This window comes from Thermobia domestica, chromosome 2, assembly GCF_964235325.1.
Source record: "Thermobia domestica chromosome 2, izTheDome1.hap1.1, whole genome shotgun sequence".
Lineage (NCBI taxonomy): Eukaryota > Metazoa > Arthropoda > Insecta > Zygentoma > Lepismatidae > Thermobia > Thermobia domestica.
This window is the reverse complement of record NC_137455.1, coordinates 166,886,883-166,912,902: the sequence shown is the minus strand read 5'-3', so window position 1 is coordinate 166,912,902 and position 26,020 is coordinate 166,886,883. Positions and strand designations below refer to the sequence as shown.

Sequence of the window (26,020 nt, the reverse complement as noted above, 5' to 3'; positions counted from 1 at the left end):
GCATGTTCTCAGCATCAGCTTCTAAAGTGTTAGCAGGGTTCTGTCCTGCAACCAGTTTTGCTGCATTCTCTTTACATCCTTTGGTGACATTCTGCTTCAATGTTCGTGATCGTTATTACCCAGTCTTGTCTTCCGTCCACTATTACTGTTTGCCGATATTGTTTTGCCATGACTTATGTACGCCGCATTACCTTGTACATTGTTCCTTGCGATATACCTAATACACTAGACACCTTACATACACGTGCCCGACTAACCGGCACCAAAAAATTTAGCCTGTTCGAAACTCAGAGAGTTCTCCCTCCTATTTTGCATCACTACCGTCTTCCTGCTTCCACATACGCCTCCGTTCCACTACGCTTGAGGTACTGCAGGCGATCACCTAATACACCAATAAAGGCCAGGTGGTGAACACACATCCTCAGTGTTACAGTATTACACATCTTACATGTTGGATGTTACAGTTGGTTCCATTTTTGGGTAACCATCTGTAGAATGAGAGGTGATTAACTATAAGTAAAATACACAATTAATTTTGCTTGTACTACCAATGTACAATGTTTTCATTATACTAAAAACAGTTTCGTATCATCATCAGTCATGATTACATGCAAACTCTTCCTCGTGTTGCCTTAGAACTGCTTTAGTTGTGTGTATGACTCATTATAGTAGTAAGACAGGCGCTCAAATGTGAAAGAACGTCCCTTGAAGACGACAAGAGATCTGGACGACCTTTCACGTGAACCAACCTTGAAAATGTGGAATGAATTAGGAAACTTGTGCATGAGTTCCGACGGAGGACAATCAACGCAAACATTGTTGATGTGCCGTACATGTCAATTCTGATGTTGGAATTGAACATACGGCGTGTCGCAGTGAAGTCTGTCTCTCGATATCTGAGCCGAAGAAACCTCGTGTCGGAATGTGGCAAGATCTCCGTAAGTGTGCTGCGGATGATCCATTCTTCACGACCAAGATCATCACCGGTAGGTGTGCCCATCCCCGCCCCCCAATGGACTTGAACGCAACCCCAAATTTATTTTTACTTCTCAAATTTACATTCTACCCCTGAAATATACTTGTCTCAAACAAATTTACCATTTTCCATGTTTTTCAATGAAAAGTTACATCCTCCAAATATTCTTACAGCCTGCGTCCTAAAACCCACCTGTGGCACCCCTAATCACAAGTATGACACTTAGACAAAGCGACAATCGTCGTAACGAAAAAGCCCATCATTTCCAAGACCGAAAAGGCAAGAAATATCCGCATTCAACGAAGGCAGGTCATTGTGTTTTTGACATTTACAGCATTGTTCATTGCAAATTCACTTTTAGGGCCAGATGATCAACACAGTTTTACTGAAATGTTCTATGGCATTTGAGAAAGAACATTCGGTGAGAGCAACCGAATCTATGGCGCACGAAAAAATTGAATTGTCTACCCGTCAACCCTAACATGTCGCTTTCGCACCTGTCCTACTAGCCAGATCTAGTTCATGCCGACTTTCCTTTTCCCGAAGTACAGATGCAGCTGAAAGATCGCAGTTTTTCATGTGAATCACACAAAATTATGAGCTCGCTTAACAATATGACTTCCATACCGCACTTCAGCAGAGGCAGGATGCTAAGACGGTGCATTATTGCGCAAAGTGACTATTTCGAGTAGATGCTGTTTAGACTTTGGTACGTAATGTACTTCTTGTCAACAGAGCTCTTCCAGAAACTCTTATACATACTTGATATGCTGGAGGCTGTTAAATAAGTTAAGGAAAATATTCTATTTATCTAACGTTTTGTGAGGAGTATTATAAGTCTATCAATGGAACTTAAAATTTTACCTAGCTCAGAAGCAGCAGCACTTCTTTTCAGTTTATCTCCTCGGGCTTGGATTTATCTTCCCTTTTTTGCCAGCAGATTAGCTTAGAACTCAGGACAAATATAAAGCAAAAAGTGGTGGTTACTTAAGGCGAAAATATGCACATACCATACAGAATAGTATGCAAGCTAGGTATAAAAACAAAGTAGCAAACCTTACAAATAGCACATGAAATAGATTTTCTGATTAAATCAACAGATATTACAACCGATGATAACTAGTAGTTTGACACTTAACTTTTCAGTATGTTTAAAATCAAATTTTCTCCCCACACAGACTGATATTGGATACGTGCAAAAGATCTACTCGTCTTTGGTATGGATATGTAAGTGCGAAGTACACAAAATTTAACTCACCTAGGACAGTGTATAATGACCAGCACGATCAATTACCTCTTGCCATCTATTCGGTAGAAGATGAATCCTACGCCGATAAAACTCCGCACGTTTGGGACTGAAGAACTCAGATACGGCAACTTTCACAACCTTCACATTAACAAAGGGTCTTTCTAGTGACGAAGGTTTGCAAAGCGCGAAAAAGGTGGAAACCTGTAGGGGCCAAGTCAGGGGAATAGGGCGGGTGGGGTAAAACCTCCCAATCAAAGTATTTTTTCAAGACTATACACGTGATGCCACTATTTTTTTAAAAAACTATTTTGTATAAAAATGTGCTCTTATATCTACAAAATGAGATCGTAATAGCCGGAAAAGTACTATTGCTGCACTTAGGTATGTATCTACTATATATAAAAAAAACTTCTTTGAAAGTTGCGTTTACAGGTGTGTCCTCCTGGACATGCACTTACTGTATTTCAATGTAAGACATCACTTTTTTTTTAAATACCCTTCCACTGAAATATCAAATTAATTTAGGCTAGTAAATTTCTATTAAGTACACACATAATACTATAATTTTCAATGAGTAAGTAAGCATTAGGTTAATAATACTTTGAGTTTAAAAAATCTATCAGACATTTTTATTATCGGCCATATTTCTTGAAGCAACTGTTGTTCATTAGGAACATTAACATTAGCTCAGTATTACTTTATTGCACACAGCTAAGAGGGTGGACAAATCCTGGAGAAAACATACTCTACTAGCGGTGACTCTTTATACACCATCATACATATAAATATTTATCAATTAATTTAGGCGAAAGCTGAATTCATACACAACAAAATTATTTGTAACAAATAACTCGTATTTTTTATATCTGACATAGTATTAAAAAAAAAAATCTTACTGTGCGACTATTAAGTTCTGCGGTAATCAGAATATGGAATGAACATTTCACAGCCTACAAACATCTACATCTTTTACTGATACCGTATTTAAGTAAATCTTTTGAGTTGTGCACTGGATACCTCAAACAAAAGCTCCGTTTATTTATAATTTGCTTGCAACTTTTAATTAGTAACCATTACCCTTTATGAAGAAGTATATTAGATATGATATTATTTAATATATTCAGATCAAAATAAGAACTATGTGTCTTCTAATAAATCAACTGACATTCTTTAAAATATACATATATACAAATAAATAGCTTTTTTCACAGATTTCATAGTTTTAATAATTATTTCAAGCACCACCAGAAAAAAAGCCCTAAAACTTCCTTTTGAAGCTTAAAAACAATCAGAAAATAAGTGTTAAAACAGCTCGCATAAAATAATATGCACAAACTTATTTACAATTTCTCAGAAACTATTATACAGGCAGTCTCTTAATAATTAAATTATTTACAAATTTTGCTACATATAATTTACATTATATAGTCCACTGAGATCTTGTAAAATCTACATGTTTGGAAAACACGTACATTTACACAGGTACATATTTCGCAGCTATACTGTAGTTTCATGCTTCAATTCATTGCTTTTGGTAAGTTCGACAGGTAAACTTACTGGCCGTTCAAAATTGTTACCACTTTTACCACCTGGACAGAAACTTTCATCTCCTGATTCCAAGTTGCACTTTTCTTCTTGTTTCAATTTCGAATCTATAAAAGCTTTCCGAGCAACTCTGTCACTTTTCTTCAGTGGTGTTCTGTTAGGACTAGATTTTCTGCTTGGTGGATACGTCTTCAAAGTTTTTGCTCTGCAAAGCAAACAATTTGATGTTAAGTCAATGCATTACTACTGAAAATATGAAAGCACCCAAATATTTCTCACCTTCCTTTAAGAACCCTCTCTCCTTCCTAATAACTGTTTCATCTCGTTATTTCAAAAGAATTGCTGACTGACTATTTCTCGAACTCACTCAAAGTACACCACACCATTACGAACCATTACCATTACCTTGTTGAACGCAAGGCGATCTCTGCGTTGCATTCTGACCCCACGATTATCATCCCCTTAGCAGATAAGGCTGCTACACATTTATCATGAATTACTTAAATACTACTGGTCCGAAGCTCTGCATTAATTTTCCAACCCCAGCTATTATACATTTCTAGAGAAGTTTTATCATCTGCAATATCCTCATTAAAATTCAATCCCACTTACAAAGCATGGTTCACTACACGGTTATCTCAAACCACTTTACTCCGAAAATTTCTAAATTCCATCCTCTACATGAAATTCACAAACCCGGCAACCCACGTAGAATCACTATTTCCTAATCCCTAATTTAATTAGCTAATTTTGTCCTAATCATGAATTTCACTTGAAAATCACTGCCTGAAAATCAAGGTAACTGCCATGGACACTCACATGCTACCATTACACACCAACTTCCTCATCAATATTCCAAACTTCCATCTCGCTTCAATTCACAGACAACATTCAATATGGGCTCACGGCTAACCAGTACTGGGAATATCCATACAGTCCCAATATAAAGAAGTGCTTTCAACCAAGACGTCATCCTCCATGTGAACGTCAGATTTGGGAACAAACATTTTGAAAGTAACGTACACATGAATATTCTTTCAGTTGCGTTTTCGAGAAAAAGCTACCCCTCCAAATTCACCCACAAACTGTCCACTGATAAAAAGAAGAAATTCACTATCATGAAACCCGCTATCCCAAATATCCTCACTCAGAATCATCCCGGCCATTATTTTTTACAGAAACTCACGAATCTTCGCTTTTAAATTCTACAACCTCTATACTATTCACACTACGTTGGAATAACGAAAAATTGGATATATGGCTACCAGGTTTAAGCTAGAGTAGGCTCAAAGCGAGAAATTCAGGTTATACAGAACTAATAATAGTGTATACAGAAGTAATAGTTATAAAATATACAGATAAAATATTGAATACGTGCGAACAGAAGTCATATCGTTACTGTTGTGCAAAGAGAAGTGCGAACAATACAATATGTCACTCACCTAGAATCACAACCGCAATCGATGATTGGATAGGAGATATACTCTACGCCTATAAAAGTTCTGACGTTTGGAGTCGAAGAACTGTTGTAAGACTATTTTCACAGTCCACATCAAATATCTTCTGAGCGAAGTTCTGTGCAATGCATGAAACGGGTAACAGAGCGCTGTGTCACTTGGTACTTTTCAAGATCGAAGCGGATGACGGTAGCAACATGTAGTATGATGGTTACTCCACAGATGACATGAAAAAGATGTGGCGGTGTAACCATCATATCGGAGTTGAAGTAGTACAATCACATACAAGACTGTCGTTCGAAAATATTCTCAAGTAGTACTGGAAATCTGTGAATGTTGTTGAAGTATGACGGGAATGGAAAGCGTAGTATGCCACTGAACCAGTGACACACCTACCAATTGCTCGTATTGACTCTTGAGCGAAAGGCGAGATTAGCTAGCCACGCATTCAAGGAATACAACCCTGATAGACGAATGTAGTATTGCGAATGATTGCTGTACATTGTACGAGAAGATAAGGATTTTGTGAGAAAAATTGCATAGACAAATAAGGCAATATTTAAGTTAAATAAAACAGTACAGTGATGATGTCAGAAGATTTCCTGCGGGAAGAATTTGAGTAAGAGGGGTTAAAAGTAGCACAACGAAAATACTAGTAACCCGCTTTGAGGTCAATCGGAAACGTGGCCCCTGAGGAGGAGAGGATTTCTCCCGGGCCACCTCTAAAATCATCACTACAACAATAAACAGACATATTTGCGCGTATTGGACTGCACAAAATCGGTAAATTTTCTGGGGCTCAATGTTTGATGTGGATATCATTAAGCCGGCAACTGGACCTTTCTTTTCTGAAAATACTTATACTGGAGGCTACACATTTTTAAACTTCTACTCGTACGGTGTTCAGAAACGATCAATTTTATATGTAACCACATTAACTACGACGTCCGTACTTACTTCATTGCATATTTTTGTATGAATAGAACGAAAAGGTACGACTGAGTTTCTCATACATTCTCCTGATTTAATACTTCTCGATTTGTACCTATGGAAAATTCTCAAGAATCTAGTGTACCAGTTACACTGACAGAAGTTCGTCTAGAAATAAACACTTTACGGACGGGTTTAGCGACACGATAGCGGTTTGTGTTTATATGTCACGCCCATTTCGAAAGGGTTAACATAGCATGCGTAGCAATCCCAGTGGCAACTTCGGTTAATCGTGCCTGAAGCAGAAGTTCGCGGTGTTCAAAAGTGTCTGGACGCTGATGCTCACTAGTTTGAGCTCTTTTTGCAATTGTAAAACGCAAATGTGACTTGCACTCATTTTTTGATATTTGTATGAAAAGTTTGTTTACTTTCTCTCTTCTTTGAAGCGTGTATAAATTTCTTTTAGTACCTCTATATATCACTTTTATCTCATTTACAAACACGACCCATCCTTACGCTTGTGCTGACTTCTATTTTCGTTCGCAAACTTCAGTTGAAATTTCGATTTAATTATGTACTGGAACTAGGACGAAAGTCATGCATATAAAAATGGATTATACTCAATTGAATACACCAGAACTGTAGAAACTAAAAGAATAATTGTTTGTTACTTCGTAGTAATGTTGAAGTTCCATAGTAGCTTGTCGGGTTGTATGAAAGAGGGAGTTGTTCTATTGCACTTTAAATAGTGGCCAAGATATTAACTTCTTTATTTCTTTTCAGAAAATCATTTCTAAAAATAAAATAAAATAAAACAGATAAAAAACTTAAACTCGAAAAAATTATATAAATTAACTTGAATACTGAATGACTGTTCAACATATTTTCGAAAGTCAGGTCTATTGGTAGTTGAGCTATAGCTCTTTCCTTTATTAAATCTGGTCTTGAGAGTGTGCACTGAAACCAACTTTCTTTTAAAAGAGGCATGTATATTATGTTATGTATGCATATATGTTATGTATTTGTTTTCTCTGAAACACACTATTTCGATTGATGATACCAATTAAAACATTACCTTCATACATGGCATTGGTAAAACTTAATCACATGGTTCTAGATATTATAGGCAGAGAAGAGAAACAAGTAAAAAGAGTTTGACAGCAAGCATCACATATAATTTTACTGCCATCTAGTAATATATGTTTGAAATGACTACGCATCTTGTCCGTTACGGAGAAGAGGGAAGAAGGGTACATGGTAAATTAGTGATAGAGCGTTCACCTCTACAACAAGGGGTCCCATTTACAATGCCAGATCAAGTGAGTTTGTGGTAGGGGAATATAGTGTTCGTATCTTTTTTTTTTTTTTCCGGGGGATACTCCCATTTTCTTGCAGATCCTCGTTGCGCTAATTCTTCCAAAATCATTAAATATCATAAATATCTATTCCCTTTACCCCACAGAATATGATCGCGAGACAATAAACTGAAGATTTAATTTAATTTAATTAACTAAAATGATTATCCTCTCCAGTTATGCAATCACACATAACACATCAAAAACCCTTCGCCATCTTGATTCTGATCAAGATATCGATATTTTGTCAACGAACTTTTGTTACTTGCTGGGACCTCGTTACATACGTCATGAATAGAACCCATCTATCCTAACGGAATATTCGGGAATCCTTCACTTCCTGTCGGGGAATCCCTTACGCTCCCACTAAAAGACTTTGAATCATGCATTTTTGGATAAAGTCCATCATAAGTCTACAACGATAACATACCTCTTTAGCTCAGTGACCAGTAGTCTGGGAGATACTCACCTCTAAAGTTCATTTTCCCATACTTTCTGTAGTCTGTAACTCTGGAACTAAGCGATTCCGAGGAAATTTTTCTCTTATTTCTATCAGGAGATTCATCTCCAAAGCGTTGCTGACCGTGTACATTAAGCTACTCCTCCCCCCTTTTCTACACCTTCCTTTTCTATCCAATAAAGCACGTAGCAAAAGTGTTCACAAATGCAACTTTTAGTGCTGTGTGATTATCTCTTCACTATTTTCTGGTAAGTACCTTGTTTCCCATTATCGCTTCGGAATTCCTTTGTCTCAACTATATTTGGTGGGTTACTTCCGCTTACACTGCCCCACATGATTTTTACCTCCGGCAAAATAATAGGTGATTCTGAATGATTTTGGTGAGTAGAAAACGAAAATGATAACATCGCATTTTTGCACATCACGTCACAGTTTTGAGTTAATGCATGACATATATATTTCGCATATACATGTAATTTATTGAAATGAGGAACGTAAAGTAAGCCCAGTTAACCGTCAATAATGGAACAGCGGAAGTTTAAAACACTTTGCCATAAGGACATTGTGCCTCTCAAAGTCCTCTTATCTCTTTTTTCAAGTATATAACAATTATAAAGTGATTGTAATGGAAATAATGCTAGTTTATTCGCTGTACATTTTAAAAGTTGTTAAATCCCTAGTTTAACAATGGTAAACGAAACAAATATCGTCTCTAAAATATGTTATCAAATCGCTAGATTTAGCGACAAAATCCCTAATTAGCAACACCAACAGTAAGCCCTTTAGGTTATAAACATTTCACTTATTCGGTCACTCGCGCCACATATTATTATATTTTTCGTTTCTATAGCCCATCGCTGATTCAAAGTGAGAAAACCTATGCACCATCGTCTTATAGCGTTCAGCTTACCTTGCAAAAAATCCCTATGTGAAGTATTAGAATTCAGAGTTCTTGACAAGATCTCTTCGTGCGTGTATGGTTTATCATAAAATTCTTCTTCCACCCTTGCATATAAAACTTGGGTTGATGAACAACTTTGTGAAAGAACTCAACAATGATAGTGACGGTTTTATGTATCTGAAAAATGTTTCTTGAGGTCATGTACACTAAATTGAAGGAAGGAATTATTATTGGGTTCCAAATTAGAAAAGTCATTTTGGACGAAACGTTTGAAAATCTTTTACAAGGAGCTGAGTTAGCAGCTTGGGAGTTCTTTATAAGCTTCGTACGCGGGTTTCTTGGAAATAGAAAAGAAGAAAATTACGAAACATTAGTCAGTTTTTTTTTTTTTTTTTTTTTTTTTTTTTTTTTTTTTTTTTTTTTTTTTTTTTTAAAGAATGCTACAAAAACATGGGTTGCAGTATGTCCTTGGTAATTCACTTCTTTCATTGACATCTAGACTTTTCCCTTGACAATCTAGGAAGTGTTAGTGATAAACAAGGGGAAAGGTTTTACCAAGACATTTCCGTGATGGAGAAGAGATACCAAGATCGTAAGGATCCTGCAATAATAGACTATTGTTGGTTCCTTCTGCGCGAGTAAACAGGATTATAAGAGGCAGCACAAACACAAGCGTTTGTAAGGAAAGTAAGAGGCGCATCTCGTTACAATATAAGGTATCAATGGTGTAGATATAGCCTGACAAAAGGGGACACTTAATAATGAAATCATCATCAAAAGCTTAAATAGATATTTCCAAGGCCTTTTATAAACATTTTACCTCCGTGAACCCCAAATTTTTTCAATTCTTCTCTACGCCATTGTTACGAATGATTCAGTAAGCTAATTTAAAAAAAAGAGTTGCGTGACTTTATAAGAATGTTAAAATCTTATAGGCTTGACCATGTAACAATCTGTATCGAAACGTTTTATTGTACGAATAATACAGTAGGAACTCGATTATCCGACACAATTTCCGGGCTATTTCTCAGCTCCTATTCAATCGATCTGTTTCAAATTTTGGGGAATATAACTAGATATCCTTAGAAGCATACCTTTCAAATTTGCTGTAAATCGGTTGAATAAGGGCTGAGAAATATCCCGAAAATTGTGTCGGATAATCGTGGTTGTACTGCCTATAATCCAAATACTAAATTTGTTCATATCTTTTGAACCTGACGTGATAGGGCATTTTTATCGTGATTTTCGAAATCAGCGTGCCCGTTTCCTTAAGAATTATCAATTATGACCGTGGAGATATAAGAAAAGTTTTTATTTGTTGGGCAGTGTTATAGATAAGAGTACTTATGTAAGTAGGTAGCGAGGATTTTTGAACAAGTACTATTCCTTTATATATATATATATATATATATATATATACATTGGTCTTATGCTGCAGGGAGAGCGGATGTCTCAACTGACGGAGACTTCTCAGTAAAACTCGAATACTGAAATGTGAAACTGCTACCCAGATTTATGATCAAATAAAGGCTGTTTATGGCAATAAATGTTCACATTGAAGCAAAACTGAAATCTGGAAAAGGAAAGCCAAGTAAAGACGCACAAACATTGAGTGTAGCCAAGGGAAGGGCGGGCAATCCCACTCAGCCAGTGATCGTGGCACGATTGAAACAGTGAGAAGAATCAGCCACTTAAACAATGTCATTAGCCATGCTGCAATACCTAAATTTGCTTGTTTAATTTCAATCAACTACATAAACATATGTATATCTGCGAAGTATCAGCGCAATGGGTTTCGCTTATACTGACTATATTTCAAAGGAAACAAAGTGGAACGGTCACGTATATATATATGTCGAGGAAACAATGATGCTTTTAAAGAAGACTGTTGACAATTAGTGTTGACTGCATCATTCTGAGCTTGAAAATGAAGACAATGAGAAGAAAATCAAAGGAAAGCAATATTAATGCTGACAGTGTTTCAGTATTACAAAAAGATTAGTCTGACATACTATCTGAAATCTAGTTACAATATTACTGGAGACTATAATCGAAACTCGCAAAATGATTCTACGGGAAAGCACAAAAAAGACGGGGAAACTTAACAACAAGTATTCTCTTGGGTAACAATGTGCTTCCTCTTTAAGCAAAGGTACACTCATGTCCAAAATGACTGCCGCATATCAACTGTCTTCTTATAAGAATATAATTTGATAATGATTTTGCAGGGTACTTTTAATACTGATACTATATGTATAATCGGGAAATGTATATTTGTGGTAAATTTCATACAAAAAGAATTATAAATACGAAACTCATAATGAGTAAAATAAAATGTAACTAAATGGACAAGAAAATTTTATTTTCCTTTCATTGTTCTTATTTACTGCTCTTTTGACATGAAATTTGTCACATACATGTCTTCGCCGATTATACATATACTAACGTTATAAGATATACTGGGTGAATTCGTTATCAAAGTATATTCCTACAACAACACATTTATAGACATGCGACATCAATAATTTTGGACATGAGTGTACCTGCTCTGAATTGCACAAAAGTGTGTTAAAACCAACTGCCACGTTTACCCTCTTTCTCACAGTAAAGGAACTAATGTGAAAGAGTAACATTTCTTCGGATGAGAGTGGCTCTCAAGCTAACACCTACGACTTCTGCAACAAGGTTTTAAATGTGTGGTATTTTGTGGAAAGTGACTACAGTATTCTGATATAAGTAAATAAACACCCGAAAAGTCGACCAGTTTCCCATTATTAAGTACCAGCGCACAGAAGAAACAATTCCTGACCCTGACCACGTTCTAGTATTTGCTGAAGCTTCTGGCACTACATCAAGCTTCAATCCTATGTGTCATATCTAATAAATCACAGATGGCACCTCAAATAATTGTTATTTGTGGATCTGTGTGGTAGTTTAATTTCAGTTGATGGAGATGCCAAACACTTTCTATAAGTTTCATGTCCAGGCCACATAAGAGTTTGAACCCTATTTTACTTTTTTAAGCGGGTGATCAGATTTGCACAATGATATCTATGAATTGCGTGGCGTCCCATCACAGTTCTCCTATTTCAAAGAAGGATAGCAATACAATAGATGTATTTTGCAGCATTAATATCTCCAACACACACACACAATAGTTACAACGACCACTTTTCCAAATTATACTTATATCATGACAATTACGAGGCTGTATTTCATTGTAGGATGACTGAATTATAGTGAATCATTGTATATTGATATTTTTCCGGAATCATTGTCTATCGCTGCCCGAGAATTCGTACAATCGGCTTTCACTGGAGAATATAACATGACTCCAACATACTATAGTGGCTTGTTGCACACGACGGTGGTCCAATTGTGTCTCTGTGGTTTCGTATGTAGAGTTTCTTTTCGGCGACCTGTAGGTACTTTCCCTCACCGTACAAATACCGCTTGGACGGTAGGTGCTTATTTGTCAACTTCGGCTGCAATGTCACTGGCAGATTTGGATAAATAGGTCTCTACTCTGTATGACAGCGTCCCAATCTGGGGACGCATTTGCTTCCGTCCCGTTTGACCTCCACTACAATCTTATTAACAGGTGCTAACGGTACTCGTAATACACCAGTTCTGACTTCTACCACATTTTAAATGTCAATGGAAACTCCATCAGCTCCTCACACTCCACACAAGCGCTATGGTGCACTTGTTGTACTGTATGCTCATACCACAAGCTACGTCATACTCGTCGGCCTCTCGCATTCGTTCGGTGATCTTGCGAGACCATGTTACCTTTCCGCGTTTATCTATTTACTTATGTAAGGATAGTGTATACAGAGTAGATGTAACATTTTGATTAACTGAATTCGTGAAACTTAACTTCATAGTTAGGAAAAAAAGTACTGATACCCCTCTAGTTTACTTTTGTTTAATACAGAACGTATATACTTACATTTCTATCAATTTTGCCAGAAGCCTTGCATATACTTCATACTCTTCTGGACCAAATTCACCTGGATCATGACGAGCATGTTCATACATATCACAGAACTGGTGTACAATTTTCTGGCCCACTCCGTTAAGGGGACCACCTAAAGTAGTTATGAGGTAAGCTCTTAAACTTTCAGTGTGATGGCGATGGAGGGTATTATCCTGCTTTGAAATCTCTGTCTCTGAAAAAAACATTAATGCCTACATTAATGAAAGTTTCAACAGTATGAATCAAATTTTGAATATTGTACAATAACAAATACACACGAAGAAAAGTTAAGTTACATAATACAGAAAAGAAGAAATCGGCTAGCGTGAATACTCAACTTCTGAAGATAAATGAACAGAGACAATACAATGTTTACAAAACTATTCGTTTAAATATTCTCTTAGATATCAGACAGAAAATCGAAAGACGTTCGTCGCAGGTTCCAATCCTGCTCAGGGAGACGCTATGTATTGTTCTTTAAACATCCATTTCCAAGCATCTCATTTAGCCTAAAGAACACAATCGTGAGGCGTAAAAATAAAGTAAAAAATAATGCTTTTAAGGTAGATTTAAAATTAACAAAAATACACCATTCACTTTAACCTTATTTGCCAATACAAACATAGTTATTTCTTCGCTACAGAACAACAGAAATACAACTACTGTCAATTTCAATTTGTTCTTTTGCTCTTGCCTCACAAGGACTCCAATATTTTGTTTTATACAGCATGATTTGAATTAGAAGAGCTTAGTTTCGACTCCTCTGTTAGTCATTCGCGAAGTCAGGGACGTTCCACGTAAAATAAGGTTATCTTTTGTTTTCATAACAGAAATGTACAACTACGTTCCGAAGTTTTTTTGAAGTCGCATGCGAAATTCAATGAATAACGCCTAAGAAACTGATTATCCAGTTAGTGGGGAAGCATTATAAATGGGCATTCCACTAGGCAGTTCGAGTAATATTCAGAGATGAAAATAATGGAATGACAACCGTGAAATGGATCTTCTGTAAAGAAATTTTTACGAAAAGTTATACTTTATAATATTAAGGTTTCCTCTTTGCGCTAATAGATGGACGTGACTGAAGTTAATAGATGGACGTTTTAATGAAATACATGTAAGTTTTCGGAAACTGGTGATGTAGGGAAAATTGTTGGAAACACTGTAACTCGAAATCGAAGCGGAATTCGACTCATGTTTATAGGAACTTTTGTACTGGATTTGATGTAAGGATTCATCTCTCAAAATTTTCATACTCCCTTTCAATTCGCCTTGTGTATAGGATCTAAGTGCCCATAGGAAATACTTACATTTCAAGTACAAAAATCGAAATTTCAATAATTAATTGCAAATGTTAGGGGCTGCAGCCGCATGAACGGTTAACGGGTATTAAATACTTAGGTACTTCTCGAATACATGTAAAAAATTCAAATTTTTAAAAGGTGGGGTTTTTGAGAAAATGGTGTCCAAACATGGCGTCTTAACGAAATTTTCAGCTTTTCATCATGCTATAACGTGGGATATAATAATCAGAAACGTAAGTCCTTTACATTTTCAAGAGACCTTATGGAGTAGATTTCGATGCTGGAAGCAGATGGTTGATATTGCTCATGAGGACAGAAAAAAAAATGTTTGAAGTTAGCAAAACTTTCATCGAAGTTGGCAACATTGCGAGTGATTTGCACAATTCCTATTGGACTAATAGACGAATTTTGGCCCTCCACCGAAACATACAACTTTATACTCTTCCTGCGATTGCGATTATGTTACTAAGTACACTCTTTTCTCTACAATAACATTTTTAATTTGACATGTTTTTCAGTTTTTCGAGCAATCCGAGAGGAGGGCAGCCATTTTGGAAGGCTGTATATCGAAGAAAGAAAAAAAAAGTCTAAGAATTTTGTATGTAGTTTCTTATTTTAAAAAATAAACTAAATCTGAGACAGTCGTGTGGACCACCCTGGACGATTTGAAATGGAATCACTTATTGCGAATAATTACTTTGTGTTTGTACGGTATTTAATTTTGTCTATTTATTAGAATATTCGTAAAATTTGTAATTATGAATGAAGTTTATTTCTCCCAGTAGCTCGTCCCTCTTCGCTCGCTACACACACCTTCCGTGTTTGGAAACCCAGGATGCGTACTAAAATTCCAAAATGAAATTTCGTGACCTTTTCTTTACCAAACCATAAAATTTCGTGACATTCAAAAACATCATCTATATTCTTCAGCACTTATCTTTATCTTATCTCTGCTTTCAAGGCTGTTCCCTGGAGCGATAAAAACTTGGTGTCTTCTCATAGTTGAAAAAATTGGTTAGATGCATAGGTGGTTTCGGCGATGCGATGCGATGCGATTCACATAGCCACTGCTCAATGATGCCAGCTAACGGACAGTCTCAAGAGCAAATTTGAATGTAAATTAGGCCGAATTTTCATGCATGCGATAGAAGCGTGCTTTGCTTGCGATTTGGTAGCATGTAAAGCCGACAATAGGTATTTTTGGCGGTGAATTTTGATGTTTTATACAATAAAATTTTCCAGCCTGTACTTATATTCGTACAGATAAAAAAAAATCGTGACTATAAAGCTAAATTTTGTGACTTTCATGGCCGTTTCTTGATTTCGTGACTGTTTCATGACTTTCGTGTCCGATAGTCACCCTGAAACCACTATATTAAACCAACAAAAGAGCGAGACATGGAATTTGTAGGATTTATAAAGGGAGGTGCCAGGTAATATGATTGCTAGTCTATGGTACATTACAATCACACGTACAGATAGTGTATCTGTTCCCAATTTTTTCATAGCTTAACGAATTCCTAGTTAATTTGGTCCCTGCCTCAGGGTTGAGTTGCAACATATTTGCTCTGATAGTTCTAAGTTGCTAGAGATGAATAAATTAAGAGATTGCGAACTCCAGTCTAGAAAAAATGAAATAGTAGTGCTGACCACACATCACCCAAGTAGAAGTACGCCACCTGGTCGATTACAATCGTTCATAGGTTGTATGATTTCAGTGCTTGCTTGTAGTTTTATCATTATTATATGTAGACTATTTTCTTATGGCAATAGGAAAATATCCAGAATACTTTTATTTGTCACCCTTTTCGTTTTGCTCCGGAGTACTTCGGAAAATGTATTTCAAATATTTACTCCGAACAGACAGTATTACCGCCATTCTGGTACATAACCTACGTCTACTCTGTACTTAAAACTCAAAAAGTGATTTCAGTAACACAAGTCAGGTGGAAAGACGCGCGCCAGAGAGCGTTGTGGTCACTTACAGAAACACAGACACTGAAATGATCCCTCTGCACTTTCTCTCTCTCTTAAATATTCTCCCAAATGCCATGACAAAATAGCATTTGTACAGTACTCACCTAATAACTTAACGTCATCCATTGCTTTCAATCTGTAGTAATGAGATGGCAATTCGCCATTGGCTCTCTGAAGTGACTGCGCACCATTTTCAGGAATAAGCTGTGGTTCATACACTATTCTTGGTATCACGTCGATCCTCCTTTCTATTTCCTTCCTAAGTGACTAGAAGAAAGCACAGCCACAAATTAATACAAATGACAAGGAAAAAAAATATTGCATGAAGAATTTAAGTACAACAAGCGTAAAGTATAATGATGTTGAAGAAATGAACATCTGCTTAAATGCTACTTAACACCACAGAAAATAAAAGTGAGTGCTTCCTTGCTTTCTGTCTTCTCTTCTTTAAAAGCATGCATTAAAGATGCAACTGATCAATCTCATGCAACACAGTATTGGAAAACTTAGTAATAGATGTTCGTATGTCGTATTATGAAATATTTCAAAATTGATAATTAACACTAATCATTTTTTTTATTTACCTTTTGACAATATAAAAACTTGGTGTAGGCGCCAACCAAATACTAAACACGTACAAACAAACTGAAGAATGCACCATAATATGTACATCACAACTCTTAAATATTCTTTCATGTCGAGAGTTAATTATTGCAAGTGAATAGTATGAGTTTCTCATGTGTGTACTCTGTAGGTTACATGTTCTGTTAATGACGAAGGCGGCAGAATTCATGAAACGATCGATAAGAACATACAAAAATAAGTCACAAACACAAAAATGCCAATTAAATGACGAACACAAAAATCAGCACAATTCAAAAGCACAACCTATCATAAGAACTGAACTATTCAAGTCGTCGAAGACTCGTTCATTTCATTCATTCAATTATTCAGCCCTAAGATAATCTGAGGCAATTATTTTTCATATGCTTCCCTCTATATTATGTAATTTACACTAGTAATGTGCGAAGGCACTTACATTATGTTCTATTTGTACATTCAACACTCACCTTCTTTGCGTCATGTCCAATTGGTATGTGAGGTCCTCTTCTTGAGCGAAGGGCAAATCTCATAATCTGCCGTTTGGCAAATATAAACAGTAACAAAAACGTAAGGACGCCACAAGCGATGAACACAACCACTGTGACACCAGACAACTGTTCTGCCATTCTGTGGAATAAAGTAAAATATAAAGAAACAAACTAAAACTCATCAGTGCAAAAACAGTTTACTACTTCAAATCACTATACTATATTCGACTGTCGAGGTACAGACGCGTTCATTGGAATGATGGACCCCCTCGCTCATGTATTTTATACTTAAGTCCTTGTATATTAACCATACAACCTCTGGACTCGTTAAAACATTTTTTTTTTCTTTTCAAGTAAATCACTGAAGGTGCGATGATTGACAAGCTTGAGGAACGGAGCGTCATTAAGTTCCTCCATCTTCAGGGGAAATCAGCAAAGCAGATTCAAGAAGAGATGAAAGAAGTTCATGGGGATGAAAGCCTAATTCTATGAGATGGTATCTAAGTGGAAATGATAATTCTAAATTGGACACATGGCTACTGCGGACACCTCTAGATCTGAAAGACCATCTTTCATTGATGACGCCCCCTTGACAGGGAAAGTTGAGAAGATCATAATGTAAGACAGAAGGATAGCCATTGAAAGTGGTATGAGTTATGCGTCTGCCTGGAATATCATTCATAACCAGCTGCATCTTCAGAAAGTGTCAAGCACGGTGGATATCACTACTACTCACACCTTTCCAGAAGAGAAATCGCGAGGACGCTGCAAGAGAAATGTTGCATCGCTGTGAGGTGGATGAAGAGGTCTTTTTCTCTCTGATTAGTGATAATGGTTTATCTTTATGACCCAGAAACAAAGGAAATGAGCAAACAATGGAAACACCTATCCACCCCTCCCCTAAAAAGACATGAGTGCAGAAGTCTGCCGCCAAGGTGATGCTTTCCGTTTTCTGGGACTGTGAGGGAGACACCATGACAGATTACCTACCACAGGGACAAACTATTACTAGTATCTATTTAGTTCGTTTAATAATGACACTCTCCCTATAACTGGTGCCAAGTAGGGGTTTGAAATGTTTGTTGATGTATGCATTAAGATAGACTATAGTACTATCAAACTCCATTAAATGGTTTTCTTTCTTTCCGTAAGTAGCACATTATAACAGCAGTTGTTCCAACTTGCCAGCACGCTGGTGGACAGCCAAAAGCAGCATGGAAGCAGACACATATGGGTAACCGTGGACAGTGTGGTTTCTCTGGAGGGAATACTTCAGACATCCACAACAGGTTATTAGCTGTATGTGGGGACACAGCACCAAGTCGCAGATCCGTGTTTCGTAAAAAAATGAAATGAAATCGTTGAGTTTTACGTCCCGCGGTTATGCCGGTTAGGCTAAAGGAGACGGTGATGATGAGTAATGAATGAAAATGGTGGAATGAAGAAAGTGGGAGGAAACGGGAGAACCCCGAGAAAACCCACGCACACGGTGTTTGTCTACCACAAAGTTCATTTGGCGGGGGCTGGGATCGAACCCGGGACTTCAAGCACCAGAGGTGAACGCTCTACCACTGAGCCACCACGGCCCCAGATCCGAATTCAAAGGAGGATAAGACAGTGTTGAAAAAACAAAAGCACTGAGCGTCCTGTAACTGCGCGCAGACCAAGCAATGCTACGCGAGTGAATGATTTGATAATGGAGCACAGGAGAATCACGTTTGATGTACTAGAGAAAGAAACAGATCTATCACAGGGTTCCCTCTACACTATCATTCATGAGGATTTGAAGCTGCACAAGGTGTTTGCACAATGGGTGCCTCATGACCTCACTGTTGCACAGAAACAAAGGCGTGTGGAGCTTTGCCAGCAGTTGATGCAACAGTACAGTGAAAATCCGACCGAGTTCTTTTAGCGTGTGGTCACCGTCGACGAAACTTATTTCCTCTACGAAATTCCAGAAAAGGAACGCCAGTTCATGGAATGGGGGCATACTGGAAGCCCTCGTCCCAAGAAGGCACGGATGTTACTATTCGTGCGGAAACAAATGGCGACCGTTTTCTGGGATCAGGAAGGGATACTGCTGGTGGAATGGCTCCCTCCCAATACGTCCATCGACAGTGAGAGCTACTACAGTTCGCTGCATAGCTCCACCGACAAGGAACATGGGGCCGTGGCATTCTTCTCCAACATGACAATGCACGGCCACATGTCAGTAGCCAGACAATTGTCACAGTGCATGAACTAGGGTTTAATGTACTGCCGCATCTGGCTCCTAGCGATTATGCTTTATTCGACACTATGAAAGAGGGCATGAGAGGTAAAAAGTTCAACACAAATGATGAACTCCACGCAATTGTCCGCCAGTGGCACAGAGATACCCCCAAAGAATGGTTTGCTACCCAAATAAGGAAGCTTCCAGAACGGTGGCAAAGGTGCATAGACATTGCCGAGGAATACCTCTAAAATAAACTATAATCGTTTATTCAATAAATGGTTCCTGTGAAAACAAATTAACTGTAGTGCCAATCATTTCTGAACGCCCCAAGTATTATTGCCATCTCCTGACTAAGTTAGGGAGAAACTGAAGAAGAATCGTTGTGGATTAGTCACAAAATGGGTGCTGCTGCTGGCAGATAATGCACCAGCTCATTCCGCCATGCATCCATGATGAAGACAGTGGAATTGGGATATGAAATATTGTCCCACTCCATACTCACCGGACCTACCACCAACTGACTTCTTTCTCTTTATGGAAATAAAGCGGCCACTCAGAGGACGTCATTTTGACAGTAAGGATGGCGTCATTTCTCAGGTCAAACTATGATTTCACAGCGAAATTGCAAACTTTTACAAAACGAGCTTACGGAAAGTGAAGAACTTCTGGCAAAAATGTGTCGCTAGGCACGGTGGCTACGTAGAGAAAGACTCATACGATCATAGTGTCAGAGTTCTCCAGAGTGGATTTCTTCTAGGTGACTGCACGAACCTTTTGACATCTCCTCGAATTTACGCAAGTTACCAGGATTTTTTAAAATTATTGATCCAAAGTATCACGGAACAAATTCTCGTACCACAAACATACCTTGTGAAAACAAAGTCGTTCACGGAATAAATTTTCTTGGGGGCATCACGAGTTAATTTGTTAAAGAAACAACATTTTGTAGTTTTTATACGGTTACACCCGCATTCTTTATCTGTACCACCACGGTGTAATACGAATGAAAAAGCAATAGTTTTTTCTAAAAAAAAAAAATTAAAAAGATGGTTCATGATTTCTGTATAAAAGCAGTAAATTTCCACTTTCTATGTAGTGGCCATACGTTTTTAAATTGTACATGCGTCTTTCCATTTTTAATTACCCAAGCTCACATAGATGAAAAATACAAGTGCCATAATATAAGATGAAAAATATAGGTGACAGCCGACTTTTCATTGTTTACTAGGCATGATTGCACGAGTGGGTTCTATTACAATTTACGGCAAACACAATTCCATTTGTTCAATATAATTAAAAAAAGAATAAAGTCCACACACCTTACGCACTCTTCTTATTTATAATAATTAAGCCGATGATTTCGACACTTAAAAATCTTTGGTGTCTTTATCGAAGCACATGTCTCTTAAAATACCAAGATCAAATTGTCCACTTATATTACGCTTCCTGAATTATTCTTTCGCATTTCGAATATAAACACTTATACTTTTAAACGTGTCGAAATGATCAGCCTAATTAATACAAATAAGACGACTATGCAACATATGGGAAACTTTATTCCTTTTCATTATATATAGATGTGCATGATACAAAATAAAAACTTTAACTTTCCATTTATTCACTTTTTTTTTTTAATAGATCAAGTAGTCCTTGACTGAGTTTCATATGTCCCTTTATAATTCGTTAAACTGTTTGTTTATTTCTAATTCAGATAAATCCAGGGAAAATAATTGGTCCCTCTTAGTATGTTATTAATTCGCTTAACCCTTTCGGATTCAGGCCATTTTTGGCGTTTTCCTACATTTTCAGTTAGTGATTTATTGCTCAAAAGCTATTTACCCGATAGATATGATTAAAGTCTTGGTTTTTAGAAGAGGGATGCGGCTATGTTTTGGTGTTAAATTGCAGTGTTGGCAACGAAAGGGAAATTATTGAGGGAAATGTAGGAGTGAAAATTTACAAAAAATTCCCTAACCGAATTTTAAGAATTTTGTAGCTTTCAACACTGTTGCCACATGGTCCAAATCATCTAAAAAAATTCTTTGCTGTGTTGACAAGATACAGTGAAAACCTTGAGTTGCTGGCTGTCACATAAAGAGAGAAAAAATTCTCTGTCATCATACATATGAAATTTTAACACTTTTTACGCCTTTATACATTTACAAGAATCAAATGTAGGCTTCGTTTAAATAAATCAAGTGGTAGCCTATTGTTGTATTTAGTCTCACATATTTTGTTGTATTTAGTCTCCCATTTGCTTATTGGCTTTCTTTTTATTACTGCCTTCTTCCGTAAATGGAAATGATATGAAATCTTTAAGTTTTATGTCCCACTTTAACGCCGGCTAGACTAAAGGAGACGGTGATGATTAGAAATGATTGAAATGGTGTAATGAAGAAAGTGTAAGAAAACCTCGAGAAAATCCACACATACGGTGTTTGTCCACCACAAGGCCCACTTGAGCCGAGCTGAGATTGAACCAAGAACATGTTCCGCAGGTGGTATTCATACAGTTATACAAGTAGAAAGGAATAAAATACGGATAAACTTTACAATGTCCGCTCCAGTTGATATCTTTACAACAACACGAGAACTTACACTTGATTGATTAACAAAATGGGTTCAAACTTCCGTAAGTCAATCCGACTCTCTCTATTCCACTATACCATTTAAAAGCGGTCTTATTTATCGATACACAGCTGATGCGCGTATGTAAAGTTTAGCGCAAAAAAAGTAAGGCACACATATGTTAGATCAGGCTTGGTAACGTTTATATTTTTGCGGTTACTACATATAAAAGTACATCCTTATTAGTTTGTGTCGTTCCTGTTGCGGATGTATTATCCACATTATTTGTACTAGAAGCAGTTCATGAGAACACTGAACCCTTTTTGCGATGAACTGTAATTGTCCTTATGAGAGAGTTTGTTTCCTAATCTAATGATTTGTAGGAATCAGAGTGTGTATTAGTTTGAGGTCTTATTTGCTACCAGTCATTTACAATTTACAAATTAGGCCTACGCAACTAATCTGAAGGGTGTGCATTTTCGTATGTATTTACAACACATCGTCAAATTTCAAAAACATTTTACCTCAACTTTTCTACTTCAAATGATTCCACAAGACATTCTGAACCCTCATTTCCTCGGCGCTTACACTGTAATTGTGTACAGATTTATAATATGCGTCAGAACTGATGTGATTCCTTTTGGGCATAATTATGTGTCCTGACGAATGATATATAAACTATTGCGCAAAAACTCCAACCTGTGCTAGGCGGCCACTAAAAAGCACGAATGCCATCTAACCGTCACAGCAGGAACGCGAGAGGGGGGTGCGTCAGCGTCAGTAGGGAGCAGGTGCGTCAGCGACGGATGGTATGCACAGAGACAAAGATAGTTGAACAAACTCTTTGTATCAATAAATCAGCGCACTTCTATAGCTCAGACCAATGAAATCTTTGAGTTTTACGTCCCACGGTTATGCCGGTTAGGCTAAAGGAGACGGTGATGATGAGAGATGAGTGAAATGGTGGAATGAAGAAAGTGGGAGGAAACGGGAGAACCCCGAGAAAACCCACGAGCACGGTTTTTGTCCACCACAAAGTTCACTTGGCGGGGGCTGGGATCGAACCCGGGACCCATAGCACCAGAGGTGAACGCTCTACCACTGAGCCACCGCGCCCCCCAGCTCAGACCAAATGTCATGGTTTCACCCTAGTAACCCTGTAAAACAAAATACACATTTCCTATATTGTGCAGACACTTTGCCGGCAGAAATTAATGTCTTACAAAATCGTCTTTCAAAATGCACTCACTACTTTTAACCGTAGTATAGCACTTGTAATGGTTTGACACTTCGAACTGTGGTTTGAGTGAAGCGCTGTGGCATCACAAATGTTTCTCACGATTATAGATCTTTATGAGAGAAATATAATGAAGAAAAAATTTTTAGAACCCGACGTTTGAAATTTCTGATAGCTAATCGCGATTCTTTGATAGTTTCACTCTCACTTCCACGTTCACTTCAGAAGCTTTGTGACATCAAAAACGTTTATCACAACCATTATAGATCTTGATTCAAGGAACAAAAGCAGCAATCTTAGTTTCGGAACTTGAGATACCAGCAATTTTTGGATACTTTCACTTGAGAAGTGTTATGGCATTAAAAATGTTTTTCACTGTTATAGATCTCGATGAGAGAAACACAATCCGAAAGAAAAAGGATTGTGTTCGGAAACACAATCCGAAGTTCCGCTAAGCCCCACCGTAGTAACTGAAAATTTTTCAAAATTTACCGGGAAGAATTGGTGAGTGTGACAGAATAAGTAAAAGGTGGAAATTAGTATTTATTTATGAATATTGGTTACAGTGAAAATGGATATATTTTGCTATGGCAGACGTTACGTCGAGGGTTACTCCATTGTGGAGAGTGTATACTGAGGAAATGATGAAGATCTGTGACATGTGATTTAACAGCATTTAGTTTTGTGCAATTAAATAATAAAAAGAGGAAAAAATACTGCAACTGTAGACATAGATGAATGAATGTAAGGACGCGACATCGAAAGGGCGGGAAAGATATTACAGTAAGATAAAGAAAAATAAAGAAAGTTGTCTTTTCAAATGTAATGTACCGGTAAGAGTTAATGGCGTGAAATGTTACTGGGAAAATGCGACAAGGAAGGAAACATTTTTCAAGCGTTGTCAATTGTGAGTAGAAAAGGTGATGTGTTTTGCGAAGGAAGACATGATGAAGTGAAGTACTATGTGAAAGGAGTCTACAAAATAATCATAGATGTGTCGCAAACCTGTACCGCACGCAAGGCATGGTTTTATGCTACGAGACATCTCGTTTACGCGTACACATACTTTTGCTAACGCGGCTGTTCCCTACGAACGCACCCCTCTGTTCTCTCGAGGCCCTTTCTGCTGCGCTTTTGCCCTGACTCAGCATTCGAGGTCTATATTCAGTCCTCCTAAAGTAATTTTGCACCCAGTAAAGCAATGCTTGCCTTAAGAAACATTATTTAAGGTAGTAAGAGGGCATTTTATGTTCAGAGAAGATAATATTTCATGAATGTAAGTATACTCCCAAAAAAAATCGGATAGTATCGTGAACAAAACGTAACCTATCAACCAAAACTTGCATGCTTTCGGCAGGAGATTGGTAATTTTGGTAAGTTGCTTATCAAAAATTACCAATACCGTTGATTAGCTGGCAGATCTTAACGAAATAAATTTAGACCGATTTTCGGAACTTGAAATAATCGAAATTTTACGGTAATTTCACTGTCACTTGAGAAGTCATTATCTGAAGTTCCTAAACTCGGCAGTGTGAATTGTTTATACCATCGTGTTCTTCTCATACAGGTCTATAAGAATGGTGAAAATATCTGTGATTACACAGCGCTTTACACCAATTAATACTGGTCTCCTGCATTGTGAAGAAATGATCCGCCAGCGGAAACTAATTATCTTATTTTATTATGCTTTTCTCATAGAGGAGCAATAGTTACGATGTTCACGTTAAAACTTTGTATCCCTCTTACCGTCTTAGGCGTATATTGCATTATGTGTATCACTTTCTGGACTAATACATTTAACGTGAAAAATGTTACGATCTTTGCCCATAATCCTTGTTCTACTGAAGAGTTTCTGAAGAATCGAATCCCTGAATATGAATTACTTAAACTAAAATCTTACCCGTTTTCATATATACAAGTTAGCCTCTGTAACAAAATAAACATTAATGGTGTCAAAAAAATGGGAAACTAAATCCAATGATATTACAATTATATATTTAATGATTTTACACTAATTTTAGGATAACGTTACCTGTCAAGTAATAATCCATTTCATTCAAATTATATCTTTCATTGCAATGTCCCATTTCCCAGTCATTTTATGAACCCAAGAAAATCGTCGTACCATTATCAAAGGTTGCCATTACTTTACTTTCAATTGTCATAGCGCGTAACGATCTTCATATGTTTTCCTGTTGTATTTAGTCTTACTCCTTAAAATTTTTATTCATTTCTATGATATTGATACCAGATGAGACTAGTAGGAAATGTCGGTGAAATAAAATTTGTTTCAATCAACTATTTTTTTTAGTACTGATTAAGAATAGACCGTTAAAAATAATTGTAATTACGCGGTTACAATGAGTGCATACATATGTAAGAGTATTACGTGGGATATAAAATTCTATGTCGCATGAAACCATTATAAGGACTAACTACACTAGTGTTAACATGAATGAGTGGATATCAAGGACGACTGTGTAAAATACTAATTTTCACCGGCGTAGTATTTCTACACATGTTTTAAAAGTATATTTTATGTTTACAAGTATTGAATTACCAATGCTGCAACCATTACAAGTGCTATGACCCTTTAAATTTTATGAGATATCTTGCTTTTTCACTATTCCCGGTTATGGACATACTCTCCATTGCTGACGCTCCTGCTTCCTGTACACGCAGCTTTGCGTTTTCGTGTGGCCCGCCCCTGTGTACCTGCCTGACTCGGTTAGATAGTATTGTAGCTTTTAGTGGCCACCTAACACAAGTTGACTTA

General features: G+C 37.2%; 1 protein-coding gene across 1 annotated transcript; it reads right to left on the bottom strand.

The window, feature by feature from the left end:
* Positions 1-2,834: 2,834 nt before the first annotated feature.
* Positions 2,835-25,434, bottom strand: LOC145677127 (lipid transport auxiliary protein 1). The gene is made up of 5 exons (XM_081747774.1): positions 25,277-25,434; positions 17,204-17,363; positions 16,238-16,400; positions 12,826-13,045; positions 2,835-3,975 (listed from the first exon to the last, which is right to left on the bottom strand). Exons 2-5 carry the CDS (start codon positions 17,360-17,362, stop codon positions 3,723-3,725), a joined length of 795 nt encoding a protein of 264 aa, XP_081603900.1. The 5' UTR covers position 17,363; positions 25,277-25,434; the 3' UTR covers positions 2,835-3,722.
* Positions 25,435-26,020: the final 586 nt, after the last annotated feature.

Bases quoted from the DNA above. Each gene is read 5' to 3' on its own strand.
- LOC145677127 (XM_081747774.1), bottom strand. From the start codon at position 17,362: ATGGCAGAACAGTTGTCTGGTGTCACAGTGGTTGTGTTCATCGCTTGT. The intron at 16,401-17,203 runs GTGAGTGTTGAA...GCTTTCTTCTAG, and splicing joins TTGGACATGACGCAAAGAAG to TCACTTAGGAAGGAAATAGA. The intron at 13,046-16,237 runs GTGAGTACTGTA...TGTTTTTTTCAG, and splicing joins GGATGACGTTAAGTTATTAG to AGACAGAGATTTCAAAGCAG.